At 37.1% G+C, this 21,384-nt stretch overlaps 1 protein-coding gene across 1 annotated transcript in view; it reads left to right on the top strand.

The window, feature by feature from the left end:
* The window catches only part of LOC146003599 (trypsin-1), a 51,181-nt gene extending 30,154 nt beyond the window's left edge, over nt 1-21,027 (top strand). The window contains exons 6-7 of the mRNA XM_083141911.1: nt 1,148-1,202; nt 19,922-21,027. Coding sequence (XP_082998037.1) covers nt 1,148-1,202; nt 19,922-20,043 — 177 coding nt within the window. The 3' untranslated portion in view covers nt 20,044-21,027. The remainder of the gene's footprint in view (nt 1-1,147; nt 1,203-19,921) is intronic.
* The last annotated feature ends 357 nt before the right edge of the window (nt 21,028-21,384 follow it).

Genomic DNA, 21,384 nt, shown 5'->3' on the forward strand with positions numbered 1-21,384 from the left:
ACACACTTTTCACGGTTTCTCTAGGACTACGGAAAAGGTAGAAAGTACACATTCCTCATATGATCACTATAATCATACCTTGAATCATTTCGGCAAAGACCATACGCACAATGCTTACCCTACATGTTTTCAACGCAGGATATGATCTGTTTGCCCGAAATACGGCGCAATGAATTATGGGGGAACGTTCGCTGAATATCATCCATTATTAGTTTTGTCACAATATTGATAGTGGGATCTAAATGAAATGAGATCTAAAGATAAAAAATGAGTTCACATTTCATAATTATATTAAAATACGAACAAGAGATGTGGAAATAAATTGTGTAACTTATAAGACAAAACTATATTATCAAGTAATTATAAGAAATTGTAGTAATATCCTTTGAAGATATTTGTGTTGAAATACGTGCTGCTGAAAGTATTCAAAGTATTGCAAGAATACGAGATACAACGTTAATGTTATTCATGTTAGTGAATCACACGATAGTAGGGGAAAGTTTCATGAATTGTACCACTTTGAAATATTTATAGATTTCGATTAAATCTACAACAGATAAGAAAACTTAATGGTTAATACTTGTATTGTAGCCCTGTGTTTTAGTCATGTTTACACAAAGTTTGAAAACCCAACTTATAACTGATTAAATGTTGAAGAGTAAAATATGTAAAGATGCAATGTGGTACTATTTATTATCACGAATTGTAAGTTGTACCATTATTAAAATGTATGACATAAAGTGGGTCTTTAAACACACTAGGCAAATGAAATATGGTATGGTTATTTTAACATTTCGTTTAGAAACAAAATAAAAATGAAACAGAATAATGTGGCTCAAGTAAGAAAACCGCAAACTTTCATCATTTTAATAGATTCAAGAAACACAAAATATCTTATATTTAGCTTCTTAGAATTTTATTTCAGTCTAGATTAGCTACGTCCATAGTCATCACAATAAATTACATTTTTTTATAATTAATGTTTTCTTCTTTCCGCTGCCTTTCACACATCTTGTACAGGAACCATGTATTTCAACTAACTCTGAGTGTTCTTTTCTCTTTAAAAAATATTCTCAATTCACTTTTTTGACTATATGTTTTAGTACCGTCTCAAATATATAAAAATATATATGTTTTCTTCTTACAGGGAGACAGTGGAGGGCCTTTACAGATTTCCGAGAAAGAAAAGTTTGAAATCATAGGTAAGTATTTATTTTTATTGTTTCAACAATTATAAATGCACAACGATTGACAAAAGCAATGTATCTGATGACATAATATGTGTATATACCGGGTGGCCAGAATTAAAGTTACCCAACTCAGAGCCCTCTGTAGCCTGTTTGAGGCATCGTAGAACTCTGAAATTTGGTGAATCCACTATGCAGACCATGGGGAAGAGAATGGCGATAAAATAGTTCAATTTTCCGCCACCAGGTTGAAATGTGGCGCTGTACTTCCATGATGGGTTGTAATAATGACGTAAACTGCTCCAATTGGTTATGGATTTGCCTTTACCTTGAAATCTTGCAATAAACGAAAGATTATTTTCTCACAACTTCCAGCCACTAACAAATGTCTTTCTAATTAATAACTCAGCTAAATCACTTAACGTGATTATTTGTACAACCCATCATGGAAGTACAGCTCCACATTTCAACCTGGTGGCAGAAAATTGAACTATTTTTTATCGCCATCCTCTTCCCCATGGTACAGCGCCTAGAATATCGTAGTGTGGAAAACGGCATGGTTCTGCGCTCTCTGGCTGGTTCCACTCGAAAATGATCCGCTAGAGGCGCTGGTGTTGACCCCGGTGCTTGGTGTTCGACTGCTTATAATGGAATTAAATGGAGTTTTCGCTGCAACGTCTGATTCTTTTACATGAAGCATTTCTATGAATGTGATAATTGCTATGATATTTGGTACAGTGGTCCCGAAGATATTAACGAACATTCTAGACAGTCGACAACGTCCTGTTATCCTCATACTTTCGTTAATAATACGGGAGAAAAAATACGCGTGGAATGCTCTTGGCAACTAAATTTTTGTGCATGAATTAGGTTCATTATTATTATCATCATCATTTCTTTTAAAGATATACACACTGAAGCATTTGTATTTTGGATATTTACTGTCTCTTTTCTTCCGCTTTAAACTAATCGCGGCGATGATGATAATGATGATTGCATGAAACGACAAGGGGAACCCCCACAAAACTTTCTTAGTGCCATCGACATGAGTGTAAGGCAACTTTCAAACCAATGGGACAAGCGACACGGGATGTTCACACTGTCACACTAGTGACACACACTTCCAAACTGTAAAATAGCATTCATTGCACATAAGGGTCCAAACAGCAAACGACACGTTCATATGGCGTATTCGCGTGCTACTTGTTACTTCGGTCGGAAAGCTCCTTAAAGGAAGGGTGCTGAGACCGAAGCGACGCGCTACAGGGGGAGTTCCCAACTAAGTGACAAGCGACATGGTGCCTTCAGTCTATTAGCAAGCGTTGCTTGCGAACAACAGATAGGCGACACGATAAGCCACACGTGTCGCTTTGTCGCTTCTGCGTCGCTCAAACTGGGCCATTTCCTCAATAGCTTGCGACATGTTGACGTGGTTTGTTTTTCGCGCATACGCGATGCAATGAGTGTCTTGCTTTAGTGAGATTGCGCACCAAAGCGACAAGTGGCACGCGACACTTATCGCTTGAGGATTTCACCAACCGAACGCTGGCCTGTGCTTCCCGTCATGCCGCTACGATGTGAAATGTTGCTCTTGATTGGCTCCTTTCCAAGCAACATGTGTCACTTCGGTATGAAAGTTGCCTTGGACCGAATGCCCCTTGTCGCTTTGGTGTGAAATCCTCGTATCGTTTGTCGCGTATCGCTTTGGTGTAAAATCTCCTTGAGGAAACGGCGCAGTCGGAGCTTTTGTCCCTACGGTTCGAAAGGCTGCATTGATTTCCGACTGCTCGCTTCCAAGCGACATTTGTGGTTTTGTCGCCTCAGTATGAAATATCTCTCAGGATACTATTTATATTCTAATAACATAGAAAAATAAACTCTAATACACAGTCCAAGACCTGACGTCCGGAATCACATTGCGATGTTTCTTCTTGTGTTACGCATGCTATTTAATTATTAAATTTATTTTACTTTTCTTTCCAAATTAATGCCATTTCGTGACTGCAAATCACTCCACAAATATAACTGTTTCCATCAATTCACTTACCGCCTTTCTAGAGAAACAAATCTACACAATATATTCCAAAAACTAACTAAGCTGCATTACTTTCATAACAAAATTAGCACCTGGGTCGTTCGCACTGCCATCTACTTGTCATCGTCTCGGGGAACCAGTTTCTTGGGTCGTTTTCCACACTACGTTATTCAAGGCGCTGTACCCATGGTCTGCATAGTGGATTCACTAAATTTCAGAGTTCTACGATGTCTCAAACAGGCTACAGAGGACTCTGAGTTTGGTAACTTCAATTCTGGCCACCCAGTACAATGATATATGTAGTGAAGTACGTATATGAGTATTGATATTTTGGTTCAAATTTGAAAGAATCCATTTTAAACATCGATCACACACACTTTTAGGAAAGAGAAACAAAAGTGCCACGACTTATGATTCGCGAATGAATACGAGGAATAGAAGGTATGAAGGGTGCTTGCTTGTCTTGTTTCAATCGTATCATGAAAGGAAAAGTTACACAGCGAAGATATGTGCTTCAATGTTAGATGGAGATTAGCAGGTGCAAACAATAGGCTCAGTCCCGATTTGCATAATCCAATACAACTATTCTAACGTTGGAAGTGGCTACGGCGCCCACCCAGCGTCGAATAACATGGGTACCTGGGGGAAACCCTGGGGGGTAAAGGCGGTCAAGGGCGTGATGCTGATCACATCACCCCCACTCACGACCGGATCAAGAAAGTGTGGGGCGTTACCCCCGCACCCCCTATACGCCTTCATGGCGTAGTGCTAAGCATAGGGCAACACTATCTTTTTTTTAATACAACTACTCTTGTGTTAATTAAAATTTATATTCGAAATCTTTGATTGTTTCCACTTCACATCTTTGGAACACAATGCCCCTCAAATCCAGAACATGTTGTCACCAGGCACAAACATTTAGTACTGTTGGTAAGTAACAGAAAATAATTATAAACGAATGAAAATTGGGAAAAAATACTTGGTATGATATTTTAGACAATACTTGGAAATGCGGGTATATTGAAAACTTGTCATCAAAGCACTCAGCTTGTAGAGAATTTTGACAAATAACCTAAGAGAATCCATATGGATATTAAAATAAGCAGGAATGTGTGGAATGTTCTAGACAACCTACTGAAAGTTTTGATAAATCTAACTGATCCTAAATTATAGAGGTTAGTCAAATTAAAGGAAAAAATCGTAAAATGGCAGAAATGTGTGGAATGTACTAAAAGTCTCAGGATATCGGACTGAAACATGGGCCGGCATATTGGAAAATGACGTCCAATTCCACTAAATAGTAAGACTTATCGTGCGACTTTAATGAAGAGTGGTGCGAGACGTAAATATAATAAAAATGAAAGGTTAATTTATGATTTGATTTGAGTAGTGGGGTTTGTGGTGGGGACAGGACGAGAAAGTACGAACCCCTCTCCAGCAGCTTTGCTACACTTAAAACTTGCTCAACATGGTTACATGAGCTTTTTGTTCAAGCGTGGAGCTCTTATAATTCAAGATTTTTGTAAAAAATGCCCTCGGGAATTTTTCAGAAAGTACGAACCCCTCTCTAGCAGATTTGCTATACTTAAAACTTGCTCAACATGTTTATTTGTTTAAGTGTAGCACCTGCCTAACCCAACAATTTTATAATTTGGAAAATATCAAACCCCCTCAAGCAGATTTACAAAAATTGCATTAGTTTGTCTATAAACTTGTATCCATACCTACCTATACATATTTACTTCAGGTTTAAGTTTAATTGGATACTATTCAATTTGCTTATCTAATATTAAAACAATGCAATATGCAGAGCCTACCTCTAGAATTGCTTCGTGTTTGCATGTTTCTCCTCTGTGGCAATGTGTGGAATTCCCGAGACGGTAGTATTGATTTTTTCCTCAGCGCCAGTATTTACAGAAATTCCCGATTATTGCATCAGCCAGTTATGTGAGAGTGACTGAGGGGAACAGATGTGTTGATACAGTGCTTCTCATACTTACTGGTTTAAATTCATATTGAACAATATAAAATCTGATATTTGTTGTAATCCACTCATATTTAGAGTCAAGCTTATATTTGTCCCAGCCTTGTTATGTATAACAAGGTTATTGCCATTCAAGATATGCATGTTCGTGCAGGCATTTGCGCTGGGTCAGTGTGAATGATTTTCCACTTGTAAGCTATTGGTTTTACAACCTGTCATAAGATTAATATTATTAATATTAATTCATAGAGATTAGATTTGAATCCCAGGAAATTTTATATAAATACCAAAGCCAAAAATATTAAGTGTATACACACATACATACATACACACACATACAAATCACACGGCTGAAGCCAACTGATATTTTTATCTAGTATAAAATTTTGAATTGAAACCCAGGAAATTGTATATAATAAACAACAGCAAAAATGCCAAATCAAAAATATTGTAATCAGTGCAATAAGAATATATCCAGCTCTAATTGGGCCAAGCATCAAAAAATTTGTAATCCAGACAAATACAAAACTCCCACAAAAATTTGCCCCAAATGCAATAGAAAATATAACATGGAATATTTCACATATAAACATAAAGATACTTGCTCTGTACAGTCATCAATATTGCCCCCTCAACCATCCACATCTGGCCTGAAAAGAAGGCACGAAGTACCTCTTAATGCCAGAGCAGCAAAGCAGCCACGCCATGCACCACCCATCCGTAGCAGTTTTAATGGCCAATTAAGGGATTATCGGTTTGTATCGGAGCCAAGATGTGGCATTGAGAATTTCTTGAACAGTATAAATCCTAATCTGCAGGCAATTCTAAATGCACAAAATGGCTCTTATAAGCTTTTTCTCAAATTGTTTGTACAATATAAGAAACCAAATGACACAAAATTTACACACCCCCACGTAACAGAAACTGTACCGGTATATTCAAACGCAAATTTAGACACAATAATAAGCAGATTGATGGATCAACTGAACATGAAACACTCTGAATTTGCGGCAAAAGAGTCCGGATGGAGCCTATGCGGTTCATCGCACAAGTTATATGTTAATATTTCTGAATTCAGCCCATTAAAAGGTTCTACATATCTGCCATTACCTGCTAATATCAAAAACAAAAGAGCCGTGGTCAATATAAAAAACACCGACCAGAAATGTTTTTTGTGGTGTATATTAGCTGCTTTGTATCCAGTTTCAAGCCATCCTGAGAGAATAACTTATTACAAACAGCATGAGCACGATTTTGACGATGCAATGGAGGGTTTGGAATATCCAATGTCAGTTCAGAATATTGATAAATTTGAAAAAAAGGCCAGGCACATCGATGGCAAACAATTATCTATTAATGTATTTACTTGTTCCACTGGCAATTGCCCGATAGCACCTCTCAGAATCAGTACACTTGATGATGAATCTGCAATTCCGATTGATCTGCTCTTAATTGAAGGGGATGGTACATATCATTACACTCTGATACATAATCTTGAAGCTTTAGTGAGAACACAACTAGACAAATATAAAAAAATATTTAAGTTGTGCAGAAGATGCTTAACTGTTTTTGATGGTAGAAAAATGGTGAATGGTGTTTGTGAAGAGAGTGCAGAAATTGCTAAAAACAAGTTAATTGAGCATCTGAAATACTGTGGCAACCATAAACCTGTTCATATGGTGATGCCCAATCCAAGTGAAAATTGCAAATTCAAAAAGAATGAAGCCTTGTTGGAACACCCTGTATATATTGTCTGGGATTCCGAATCAAATCTCAAATCTCTTGCATTCTGCAATCCAGATCCCGAAGAATCTTCAGCTACACCATACCAGCAACATGAACCTTCCAGCTTTTGTTATGTGGTTGTACAGGATGGTATTGTTACTAAAGAATATTCATACAAGGGACCAGATGCCATCAAAATATTTGCACATAGAATAGAAAATGAGTGCCGTGACATAGCATCTAACATCTTATTAATATCAAAGCCTATGTTGCCTTTAACAGAGGAACAGATTGAGGATTTCAACAATGCAGAAAAATGCCCGGTATGTGATTGTGAATTTTCAGATACAAATATCAAGGTTCATCACCATTCTCATACAGATGGTAAATTCTTAATGGCCCTGTGTAATAGCTGCAATATTCAGATCAAGAGACCAAGATTTATCCCCATATTTTGCCACGGAGCATCCAATTATGATTTCCATCATCTGATCAGGTACGAGGGATTTGACAAGCAGAATTTAAATATTTTAGCTGAAAATGATGAGAAATATATATCTATTAGCAAGATAATTAAAGTTGATGGTGTTCCTATTCACATAAGATTTCTTGATTCTTACAGATTTTTATCTGCTAGCCTGGATACACTGGCCACTCAATTATCTGATGATCAATTCAAAATCACACGTGCATTGTTTCCAAATCAGGACCTGAAATTAATTAGGCGGAAGGGTGTATATCCATATGACTATGTTACAGATTTTTCTAAATTTGATGAGTGTTCCCTGCCACCACAAGAAGAGTTTTACAGCAAAATCAGAGGATCTGGAATCACTGATGAAGATTATCACCATGCCCAGTTGATGTGGGACAATTTAAAATGCAAGATATTTGGTGATTATCACATGGCATATTTAAAACTTGATGTCACTCTCTTAGCTGATATATTGCAAGCATTCAGAAAATCTTCCATGCAAAATTATAAACTGGACCCAGTGTATTTTTACAGTGCCCCGGGCCTAGCATGGTCTGCAATGTTTTTCAACACCAAAAAGCAATTGGATCTGATCCACGATCAAGATACGTATCTGTTTATGGAGCAATGTATAAGAGGGGGGATGGTGCAATGTTCCCAGAGATATGCCAGAGCAAATAACAAGCATATGCCTGATTATGATCCAGCACGGCCATCAAATTATATACTGTATGTGGATGCAAACAACCTCTATGGTCACGCTATGATGGATAAACTGCCATATGCAGGGCTTGAATGGGTCGAAGATTTCAATATTGAGGATCTTCAGGATTTTGATGACAGTGACTATGGCCTCTTCTTAGAGGTTGATCTGACAATTCCTGATGATTTGCACAAGAAATTTTCTGATCTGCCCCCAATTCCCGAGGTTAAGTGCTCACCTGGCTCTAAACAGAAGAAGCTCATGATGACACTGGAGCCAAAACAGGATTATGTCATATATTACAAAAACCTCCAGTTCCTGATGAAACATGGTGTCCAAGTGACCAAAATTGGAAAAGTCTTGAGGTTCAGGCACTCAGAATGGTTGAAACCATACATTGATACAAACACGGAGCTTCGAACATCTGCAAAAAGCCAATTTGATAAGAGCTTGTTTAAATTGATGGTGAATTCTGTGTATGGCAAAACAATTGAAAATGTCAGAAAACATACCGATGTTAAAATAATTACTGACCCCAGCCGGAGCAAAAAATTGATTGCAAAGCCCAACTTCAATTACAGAAGAATTTATGATGAGCACATGGCTCTTTTCAACATGATGAAAACAAAGATTAAGTTTGATAAACCTATTTATGTAGGGGCTGTGATATTGGAATTGTCCAAATTACATATGTTAACATTGTATTATGATGTGCTGAAACCTTTTTATGGTGATAATATAAAATTATTGTACATGGACACGGATAGTTTTATTCTTGATATTAAAACAGAAGATGTTTATCAAGATATTGCACAGCCTGAATTGTTTCCATACTTTGATACCAGTGAACATACAATAATTCAACCCCACAACAAAAAAGTGCCTGGCAAGTTAAAAGATGAGACACTTGGTGATGTTATTGTGAAATTTGCTGGGTTAAGTGCCAAGATGTACAGTTTTGAAACATGTAGTGGCGCTGTTGCCAAAAAGGCCAAGGGCATTGGCAGAGTGACTGTTGAAAAAGACCTCCAATTTGAAGATTATAAAAATTGCCTCAAATCACAGAGTTCAATCAGAACATCAGAAAATAGAATTCAGAGTGAGGATCACTTGCTGACTTCAAATATTGTAACAAAAGTGGCCCTGGACCCACATGATGATAAGAGATGCATTTTATCATGTGGCATGCATACTTTACCTTGGGGGCATTGTGATTTGAAAAATGGGAAACAATGCCCAATTACAGAGCATGATTTGAAATAAATAAACATGCCTATGAACTTATTTGGGTTCAAAAAACAGGCTATTATGGAGCTGCCAACACCGCAACCCTCTCCTGATATGCTGTCTAAACTGAGTGGCTTGTTAATTATTCATCTGAACAGCATACTTACAGATAATGATGATGAAACAGGCAAAACATTGTACATATTTAACAATAATTTAAATCATTACCAATTACCTGTAGGTGGTCAATTGCAATTTATTACAACCCCTGAGGGTGATGTCAAGATTTCAGTAGGGAGAAATATTTATAGAATCAAGCACTCAAACATGGTTTCCGGCACTGTATATACTGTTTCTGCTGGTGACTGCTTATATATTGAGGTCCCGGGATCATATGACAAGCTTATACCCTTTTTTATAGAATTAAGAATCAGATACTCTATAATAAATAACCACTAAAACAAAAATGCCTAATGATATATTTGGCCATACAAGGCATGAAGATCACAGTGATGAGATTCTGATGCTTGATGTCAGAGTCAAGAAATTGAGAAGTGATTTACAAGCTTTACAAGCCACACTCAATGCCAGCCTTCAATTAGAAATTACAAATTTGCAATCACAATGCATGGACCCTCTTCTTAAAATTGATTCTGAACTCAAAGTGCTGCTTCAGAAATATACTGATCTGGCAACATTAGATAATTTTCAAAGTTTAGAAGAAGCTGTAGCAGCTCTTCAAGCCAAATTTAAGACCCAGGCCAACAACTCTGAGCAATTGAAACAGCAATTGGAAGAGCAGATAAATAATGTCCAGACACAGCTCCAAACAATTGTCAAAAGCATAAAATCACAAGAAGATTTTGATCTAGTGATTTCCACTCTAAAGGAACAGATTCAGTCACTCCAGATACCTAATCTGGACCCCCTGAACAATGCCATAGCCGAGGTTAAAGAAAAAATTGAGACACTTGAAAATTTTATGAACAATTTGCCATCTTCTGATGCTTTGAATGCAATAACTCGGAGTGTTGCAAATATCAAGCTGCAACTTGAAACATATGAAGATTTTGGAAAAATTCAAAGTTCCATAACCCATCTTGAAGGTACAATAGCAGCAGTGCAAAATGATTTGGCAAATGTACTAGAATCCCGATTGCCTGGAATTGTAGACACACTTGTTAGTGTCCAGCACCAAATCACAAAGCTTGAAAACCTCAACACCGAATCTGAACTATCTCATTTTCATCACTTGATCGATGATATCCAAACAAAACTTGAAATTTTACAACAATCCACACCCTCTCAGGCAGATATAGCCCTGCTCCAAAATGCTATGCAAAATGTGGCTGATGCTTCTGAATTAAACAATGTGAAATTGGCACTTGAATCTTTGCAGAATACAGTATCAAATCTTCCCACATCACAGGAACTTAAAAATATTAAGAGAACAGTGAATCGCATATTGAAATCAGAAGATATCAAGAATATCCAGGCAGAGATCAAACAACTCACTCAGACAGTGGCCACTCTACCAACCAATCAACATATTAATGAACTGCATGCCCTGTTTGAGGATATCAGAAGACAGGTCCATGATCTTACTGCTCAAAATTCAAAATTGACGGTTGTTGAAAATTTGCAACAAATTGTAGCTAATATCAAGCAACAGCTAGGGACCATGGAATCCAATCAAGCAAATGCTCTGTCTGTTTTTGCCACCCAGCTTCAAGAGATTGTGCAACAATACAAGAGACTTGCTGTGGACATAAAAATCAAGCCAGGCCATGATGATGTTGTTAGGACCATCAATGAGCACCTTGAATCTGTAACAAGCAGATTGCTCACAGCAGAAAAAGAAATAACAGGCATAATCGAGAATCCAAAACATACAGTAATTCTTGAATTGTACAGCATCCCCAACAAAGAATATGATTCACCATTTACACCAGGCGGCAAAATATATATGCTGTCCCCTGCACAATTTTATTACCAGTTTTTTGTTGGGGGAACATTGAGACCAATCAAGATCAAATATTGGCATCAGCCACAGGCACACCACTACCCCATCTTATCAATAACAAATGCTGACAACAAACCAAAAATCACCAGTGTGGAGTTAGAGGATTTTACAGACCCCAATACATTAGAAACAGCCTATACTGAAGATGATGACTCTCTGGAATTTAATATACAAATAGGGGACAAATTATATTTAGAAAATCCTGCAGTCTCAGCTGCTGAACACCCCATAGTTGCAATATTCTTGTTTACATATTATGTCTAGACAAATTATTGTTGATGAATTACACAGACAAGCCAGACATCATTTTAAGAGACTTCCAGTAGTCACAAAGGGCATAGATGATTTATGGCAGAGCGACTTGATTGAAATGGCAAGTGGACAGTTGAAAAACTTAGACAAAATCAACAAGGGCTACAAGTATCTACTCACTGTGATAGACACATTTTCAAAATTTGCCTGGGCTGTGCCACTCAAATCCAAGACTGGAAAATGTGTTACAGAAGCTTTTAGAACAATCATCAATCATTCAGGAAGATCACCGCGCTATTTGCAAACAGATAATGGCAAGGAATTTTATAACTCTGTGTTTCAACAATTTATTAAAAGCCAGGCAATACAACATTATTCGAGTTACAGTGATCTCAAAGCCTCAATTGTAGAGAGATTCAACAGAACCTTAAAAAATCTTATGTATAAACAATTTACACTCCAAGGTAATTATAAATGGCTTAATATTCTTCCAGAACTTCTACATAAATATAACAACTCGGTCCATTCCACAATCAACATGAAACCCTCTGAAGTAACTTCATCTGATGAGCAAAAATTGATCAGCACTGTTTATTATCCTAGATACCAGCCAACAACAAGAAGGGCCAAATACAGGGTGGGCGATCAAGTAAGAATCAGCAAATATAAGCACTTATTCAAAAGAGGCTTTACGAGAAACTGGAGCACAGAATTATTTACAGTGGTTCAAGTTAAACCTGGGACCCTTAACACATATATAATAAAAGATCACCGAGGAGAAATTCTCAAAGGCAGGTTCTATGAACAAGAGCTCAGCAAAACTAAACAGCCTGACACATATCTCATAGAAAAAATCATCCGCAGAAAAGGCAGCAAGTTACTTGTCAAATGGCTGGGTCATCCGGAAAACAGCTGGATCGATGCAGACAAAGTGATAATATGAGCACCTGGGATGTTATAAAGAGGCTGCCAGAACCTGAACAGCAGAATAAGAGAAATGGCAAATTGCTGCCTGATAATATTAGATGTCTTATTGTTGGGCCATCTGCTTGTGGTAAAACTACACTAATGGTTGATAATTTTTTATTGGCACCCAACTGGTTAGACTGGAAAAACAGGCACTTGTATGTCTTCTCTAAGAGCTTGGAACAATTAAAATATCAGCAGCTGATGAAGCTATATGATGGACTGGATATAGCCACTTTTGAACCAGATGTTAAGCCACTTCATGAATGTCTCGATAATTCTGTTGTTGTGTTTGATGACATTATACTGGATAATCAAAACAAGGTTAGAAATTTCTTTACACAGGGCCGACACAAAAACATTGATTGCTTCTACCTGGCACAGACTTTTTCTAAAATACCGAAGCAGCTGATCCGGGACAACAGCAATTTTATATGTGTGTTTCATCAAGACCATACCAACCTCAAACACATACATGATGAATATGTAGGTGGGGACTTGAGCTACAATGATTTTTCCAAGTTTTGCAGCAAGTGCTGGAACCAGGACAGTTATGGGTTTGTCACAATTGATATGACAAGAACACCTAATACTGGCAAATACAGAAATAAAATCAACGATTTTCTAGACGTTGAGACATAAATAAACAACCATGAAACGACCAGTCATTGATGATCTTAAGTTAAGAGATTATCTTGTAAAAAGATTTAAGGGATGGAAATCAGAGAACCGTGGAATTTATGAAAAACACAAACAAACAGAACAGCCTGTCATTGATGCTATTAATAATTTAGGTAAGAATATCAAAACTGTTACAGAGCAAAATCAAGATTTGATCACAGAGCTTGTGCCTGTAGCTGCAAGGAACATATTAGATTATCCATTCACCCCACTTTCCAGTATTCATACACCTAGTCCTGTTGCTCCTAGAAGAATTGAAGCTACACAGGATCCTATTGAATTGGGTCTTCTTGCACAAAAATATTTAACCACACCTAAAGACAATAAAGATGAGGTGTTTGGCTTATATGCCGACACAGAGCTTGACGGCAGCATTATTCATAGAATCGGTAATTTCAGAGTAACTTTTATGGGGGATGATATTATTGTTTATTCAGAATCTCGTCTCGGAGAAAAAGGTGCTTTTGTTAAGTACCCCGGAACACCTGGATTGTGGGAACTGATGACTAGGAAAAGGCCTGGCAGCTATACAGATCAAGATTATGAACATTACAAAGAAATATTAATAAAATCAGATGCTCTGTACCAGAACAATGATCCCACACAAAAAAGAGTCAAGTCTAGCAGTGGAGCAAAATACAATAATTTAATCAAGCCCATATGGTCACAGATCAAGACTGGCAGTGGAATCAAACAATACAATACCCTGCCTAAAGAATTTGTGTGGGTTGATGATGTCAGGAAACTTGTGGATAGGTTATTGGTGATAGCTGGGGAGGAAAATGCTGGGAACCACAATTTTTACAATGAAAAGGTTGGAATTATGGACATGATAAGCACAAAATTATCTAATTTTATAGTGAATGACCCTAAGGGGATTGGATATCTCATAAAAATTATTAATACTCTACCACCTAAATTTTGGAATATTTCTGAGGGTCGGGGCCTGGTTAATGACATTATAAACAAGCTGCCATTTGAACTACACATTCCAGGCTATCAGTATTGCGGTCCAGGCACAAAACTGGATCATAGATTAAACAGAGGGGATCCTGGTGTTAATCCCCTAGATGCTGCTTGCAGAGACCATGACATAGCATACAACACACATACTGATCTTGACAAGAGACATGTTGCAGACAAGAAATTAGAAGAGTCCGCATTTGGTAGATTTGTAAGCAAAGATGCTTCTTTGAGTGAGAGAATATCAGCATTGGGAACCACCATAGCTATGAGCACCAAACAAAAACTGGGGTGGGGGCTGTGAATATGTATATAATAAACCTACAATGAAGGCCAAGGGTGTTATGTATCAAATACCTTATGCAGGTCTCAAATCTCTTAAAACTATTGACAGTCTCTTGACCAAAAAGCAGCGCAAGAAAAAAAGCTCTTGTCTTGCAAAGGGTCATGGTATGAAATTGTTGCTTAGTACCCCCCAATTAAAAAAATTACAGCAATCAAGAAAAAATCACATGTGGGGGGATTCATATTTACCATCCCTGCCATCTTAGCTGCACTCGGGGCTGTTGGGAGCTTGGCTGGGGGATCAGCTGCCATAGCAAAAACAGTAATAGATGCCAAGAAGAATAAGGCAGAATTAGATGAGCAGAGGCGCCATAACCTGGCAATGGAGAAAAAAGGCAAAGGTGTTAAGAGATCCATGAATAAGTTTAAAAAAAACAAGAGCCGCTTACAAACCAAGATATTGAAGCTTTAATCAAGCCATTGGGCATCAAACATTTTAGAGGTGTGTACATGTCTGATTCTTTACCGGAACAACCACTCAACAAAGAGTGTGGCATTGTTAATTTGGATGAGTACAAAAATCAGGGCACTCACTGGATCTGTTATCTTAAATATTTAAAAGATGAGGCATTTGTGTTTGATTCATTTGGAGGTGTTCCACCTGAAAATTTAATAAAATATTTAAAATCAGCTAATCTTTATTACAATAATGCCCGTGTTCAAAACTTCAAAGATGTTAATTGTGGACATTTGTGTTTATCTGTTCTCAGATATATGTCTCAAATAAATAAACCATCAATTGAAGATTTTCAAAAGGCCTTGTGGTATCTGAAACATCATGGGGGTATTCCATCTCACCAGCCAAAATTCAATATTGAAACTCAAATTGCATGATGACATAGTGTATCCCAAAACAATAGCTCTCAGGGCATTTTACGGCATGTACCTGATCCCTAATATTACGCACCACAACAATACAATTGCAGTAGGGGATCAAAAAATTGTCATCACTCCAGGGCAGTATAATCTGTCCACTCTAAATGCTCAATTACCCAGAGGTGTAGTGTTAAGTCAAAATTCTGTCACTCACAGAGTAGAGATTGTATCTGCCACGGAGACAGTGCATCTGGGTACTATAGGAGAGCTGTTGGGATTTGAGAACAACACAAAACTTGAACCGGCCATCAAACACACTGCTATGAATATACCCAAATTCTTAGCCATAGAGACTCTGAATATTCACTGTAATGTGGCCGAGGGTATGATCACCAAATCAAATGGCATAGGCACTCACAAACAAACTGGCATCATTGCAACATTCAAGCCTAATTCCGAATTCATGGAGCCCATCATCTACAATCCATCCCCAACATTATATTTTCCCGTGTGCCATAACAGAATAGATTACATTGAGTTGATGGTCACTAATGAAAAAGAAGAATTAGTTGATTTTGCTGGAGCCACAACAACTGCAATCGTAGAGATTAACATTTAAATAAAAATACATACAAAAAAAATGGAAAATATTGAGAGTTATGAGCTGCAATCATTCCCCCCAAACAGGAGGACATTTGCAAATTTAAATCAACCCAACACGGAGGTTGAGGTTGATCTTGATGTAGGGGACGGCTTTATACACCCCCACAGAGCAGATCTGTACATCAAATTTGATGTCGTAAAGCTCGATGGAACAGATTACCCGGCAAATTCAAATATAAGATTGGTGGACAATTTTGTGCCGCATCTTTTCTCAGAAATTGAGATCAGAAAGCATGGCGTTGTTATAAACAGAATAGATTATCCCGGCATTACCTCCACGGCTTTGGCCACTCTAAAATTATCCAAAACCGAGGCTTCATACTACAAAATAGGTGGATTTGAAGCTGGTGATAAGATATTATCCAAAAGCCACACTGTGCTGTTCCCCATGCGCCTGTTGCCAGGATTCTTCTCGGATTACAAAGAAATTATGTGGAAGGGGGGGTTAAGAATTACATTTAGAAGAGCTGCAAATGATAATAATGCTTTGATGAGGTACAGTGCGATAAACCCCACAGGAGAAGCTCTGCCCAATACCTTACCTGATGAGGGCAAATGCATTATTCAGACTATGGAGTTAAGAATCCCGGTTGTTGAATATGAGGCCGGCTATGCTCTTAAATACAAAGCTGATATCCTAAAAAATCCACAGGTTCCTCTGCAATTTTACACATATCAATGCGTACAGAAGGTTGCCACTGGTACCTATTATGAATTTGATGCAACAAATTCATTCTCCAGTATTCAATTTGACATGCCTGATTTTGTAGTGGTACTGTTTCAGACTGGAAGACACAACAATCAGGAAAAAAATTCAAGTAGATTTGATAACTGCAACATCAAAAACATATATCTTAAAAATGGCAGAAATGAGGTATTCCCTAGGGAAAATTATAATTTAGACATGTCCAAGAATGATTTTCTTAAATTATATGAAGCTTTTTCTTCCTTCAAGCGCGTCACTACTGGCAATACTGACCTGTACTACGCACCAGATGAATTCAAGGAACGGAGACCCATGTTTGTAATTAACACTTCGAAAAGAAAACAGGTTGTGGTTAATGACAGAAAAAACATTAAAATTATCTGTGAATTCCACGAGGCTTTACCAGATGACACCATATGTAGCGTTATTCTCATAGGTGAAAAATCATATATTTATGATGTGAGAAATGAGCGAGTCACAGAGCAATTCTAGAAGCACGATTCAGGGCTTCCCCCATGGCGCAGTGGTAGCGTCATTGCCTTGTAATCAAGAGGTCCCGGGTTCGATACCCGGTGGAGGCACAAGTAGTTCGGATCCCACTTTAAAACTGTAGGGCCAGTCCCGATTAGCCTTACTGTGCATAAAATGGACTTAAAACAGCAACTCGAACTAGAAACACGATTCAAACACCGAAACCCTTTGGATATAAAACAATACTTTACCGTCAGAAAATATATTACCTACCCATTTTATGCACCTATGCTTACGAGCAGAAAAGCTTTTACCTACTAACACAGCACATTTGCCATTGCAATTATTCTGTTGCGACAAGATCAACCCTTTGCATGACAATATCCGAAAAGGCAATTCCTCAATATGATGGATGATCCCTGAAAGAGTGCATAATGTAGATAAGAATTTCTCTTTGAATTCCATGACAAATGACATGTAATTTCCCTCGGAAAAGGCACAGTACAGGTAATATGAACAGATATAATCACTCAGGCATACAGAAAGAAGGCAATTACTCTTTGATGATGTTATTTCTCTCTGAAAAGACGCAGTATAGATTATATCTGTTGACATACAACTCCCGGGCAAGCATGATTAATAGTTGGCAGAAACATGGGACTGATCAAAAGATTGGAAAGAACATGGAATGTTTACTTGACCTCCATTCTATTGTATTGATTATGCAGTTTTGCTCGTATTGTTGTTACCCAGATAACAAAACTCTGGTGATTCTTAATAGAGAATAATTTTGCTCTGTTATACAACATTTTACTAAATTTAAGATCTGGGGGCTATTAACAGAGCAAAATTATTCTCAAAATCTCACGTATGGAATGCCACATCTCTCAGGACTCGAACCCAAAGCCCCTTTGTTTACAAAACTACAATATTAACATTTTGCCATCAGATTTTATGAGGACTCAAACCCGAACCTTTTGATTACAAGGCAATAAAAACCATGCACCACACTCCACTCGGTCTCAGAACCTAATAGATATCAATTCAAGATTCCTGGAATTTTGACAGAAAAACATACTATAAGCTTAATTTCTGGTATGGCCAAAAATTGACAAGTTTATGGACAAACTAATGCAATTTTTGTAAATCTGCTTGAGGGGGTTTGATATTTTCCAAATTATAAAATTGTTGGGTTAGGCAGGTGCTACACTTAAACAAATAAACATGTTGAGCAAGTTTTAAGTATAGCAAATCTGCTAGAGAGGGGTTCGTACTTTCTGAAAAATTCCCGAGGGCATTTTTTACAAAAATCTTGAATTATAAGAGCTCCACGCTTGAACAAAAAGCTCATGTAACCATGTTGAGCAAGTTTTAAGTGTAGCAAAGCTGCTGGAGAGGGGTTCGTACTTTCTCGTCCTGTCCCCACCACAAACCCCACTACTGATTTGCTTTATTTAACTTCGCTTTTTGTGCCACTTTTGGCTAATTTGCGAAGATGGCGATGAGTGATGATATGATGAAATTGATGAATTTACATTCACAAATATCCATGCCCAGGCCAGGATTCGAACCCGATACCACTGTGTGTCTCGACCAGGTATCGAACCCGAGACCCCTTGATTACAAACCGATTACGCTACTACTTAAATAAATAAATACAATACATTGAAAAATTTCCTTCGTAAAAAAGTGGTTACATTTTTATTTCCAATTTAATTCAGCATTTTATTCCAATTCAATGTTTTTATTTGTCAGTAATTACAGTGATCTCTTATTCCTTATTTCAATTGTTGGTAGATATATTCAGATTGGGTATTGCTTTGGTCTTCACTTTAGATAAGTTTATCCTATTTCAAGGCTGGAATAATTTAAAACATGCTGAGAGGAAATTGTTAAACAATAAAATATCATCCCGTCACGTGTCATTAAAACTAGATTTATGAGCTTCTCTTTAAGTTTCAAGAATATACATACTATCAGTGTGCAAATGAACGGGGGTGATGCCGAGGATTTCCCCCACCCAAAGAATTTTATCCTCGGCAAAAAATATTGTTTTATCTCTGCGAGGGATGTTTTTATCCGCCTCGAAGAAAATGGAATTGAAAGTATACACTATACCACTATGTAAGTAAGTATACACTATGTAACAAACACAATTGAAAAATCATTCGTATTCATTCGTGGTCCAGTCATCAAAGATTTCCCTAGCGAAAAGTATGCAGCCTTGTGGATTAGGGAAGACCATTCTGCAATTGACCAACCTAGCCGAGACAACAGCAGGCTGTTTTCCACTCAAGTTTTCATGCCATACTGGGTATTTTACATGTATTAAAGTGTTCACAAGAAACTTGTAGGTAGGTTAGATGATATTTGCTCAAGTTTTCGATGTTATTAGTTCGATATCTTTTTTTATAAATTCGGGTTTCTTAGAATGTGTGATTCTTAATTACGTTTACATGCTAACATAAAATTTAATTGTCTAGGTTAGAACCAATATTCTAAGGTACTTAGAACGGCAAGGCAAGTTTAATTTCATGACTGGTAACATATACAAATTTGCTCTCCCAAAATGAAATCACAATTACAACACTGAGTGGACATCCCCTCCAAATGAAAAAGCTTAATTCGCACAGTGGTTATTATGCTTGTATAAGATCTATATCATTTGGTTTCTGTATTAATAAATGTTCGTTTTGCAGGAATCGTGTCGTGGGGAGTTGGTTGCGGTCGGCCAGGTTACCCGGGAGTTTACACTCGAGTGACGCGCTACTTGGAGTGGGTGAAGAGAAACATGCGTGACACTTGTCTATGCGTGGAGTAATGAAGACTTCTTGCCAAATAAGACTGTGGAATTTGCATTTACATCATATGCAAACTGTTGTAAATAAATGTACAATATGCAAAACATTTTATTTCTGCACTGAGCTGGATGAGAGATGACTCCACGTGCTCCCGTTGTATCAACTGAAATTTGTTAAATGAAGTGAGGAAATATTATATCTATGATCATAAGTGAAATCAGTGAAGACGCTTGTGAATATTTTTAGTATCTTATTACGGAAAATGAATATTATTATCTCTGAATTCTGAAACGATTTCCTTACACTGTGCAATTTTCAACAATCTTTCTCATGAGGAAAGTAGGATGTGTGTTTATGTGGGGGAGTGCTTCATACATATAATTTCGATTTTTGTGATTATATATGCGACCTTCATTTCAAACAAGCATAACATTAGATGCGTATTTATTATTGGTTGAAAGTATTTATATTTAATAACAATTATTCTATGGAAGTCTTAAATTTCTATTTTCTAAATCGATTTCGCTAATAAAGAGCGTGTCTATGCATGTCACGTTTTATATAGAGTAATTTATTGTAATATAATTATGTAACTACTTTCATTTCCAGCAGCCACTAGATTCAATATGGTGACAATAAGGATATTTCGGTTGTCATAGGAACGTTATCAAACGGAAATGACACATTATACTTAAAACGAGACAGTTCAATGTAGGCACAGACATCATGTCACGAAACAAAGGTGTATGATTATTTCCAATACTGCCTATTGCTTTTGTGAAAGCGTCCTAACACTTCTTCTAAATTAATATTTTTAATCTTCAAGTGTAAGTTTGTGTTTTCCTAGGATTATTTTCTTCGATAATTTAAGTTCTATTTTGTAAATAATAAATTGAAGTGTACTATAAATGGATATTTAGTCACTTTCACGTCTCCCATATATATAGTGCTAACGAAAAGAACCAATAGTACAGTCGAACAGAAATCTTTACTTAGGTATTTGAGGTACAAGATAATAGTAGGCAAATTGTCCATCACTATTTTAATTACTGTTTTATTCTACATCCTCCGTTGTTTTAAGGAATGAAACTATGTTGGTTCGAAGCAGGCATTGTTCTCTGCTTATTGATGTAATTAATTCAATTCATTGTCATCACATTGTGTAATACAGACCGAATGAAAATGGTTATGGACAATTCGCCTACTGTTTCTTTCGCCGTTGGGTGTACAAATGCCAACACTTAATTTTTATTTAGAATAAACACGGTACTTAATGCTTATAATACACAGCAGGCAAATTAAAGCCTCCCTGTGTATTAGGCTAAGTTTGTATATGTAAAATAAAATTATACCACTATTTT

Source organism: Lepisma saccharinum, chromosome 20 (assembly GCF_977018435.1).
Source record: "Lepisma saccharinum chromosome 20, izLepSacc3.1, whole genome shotgun sequence".
NCBI lineage: Eukaryota > Metazoa > Arthropoda > Insecta > Zygentoma > Lepismatidae > Lepisma > Lepisma saccharinum.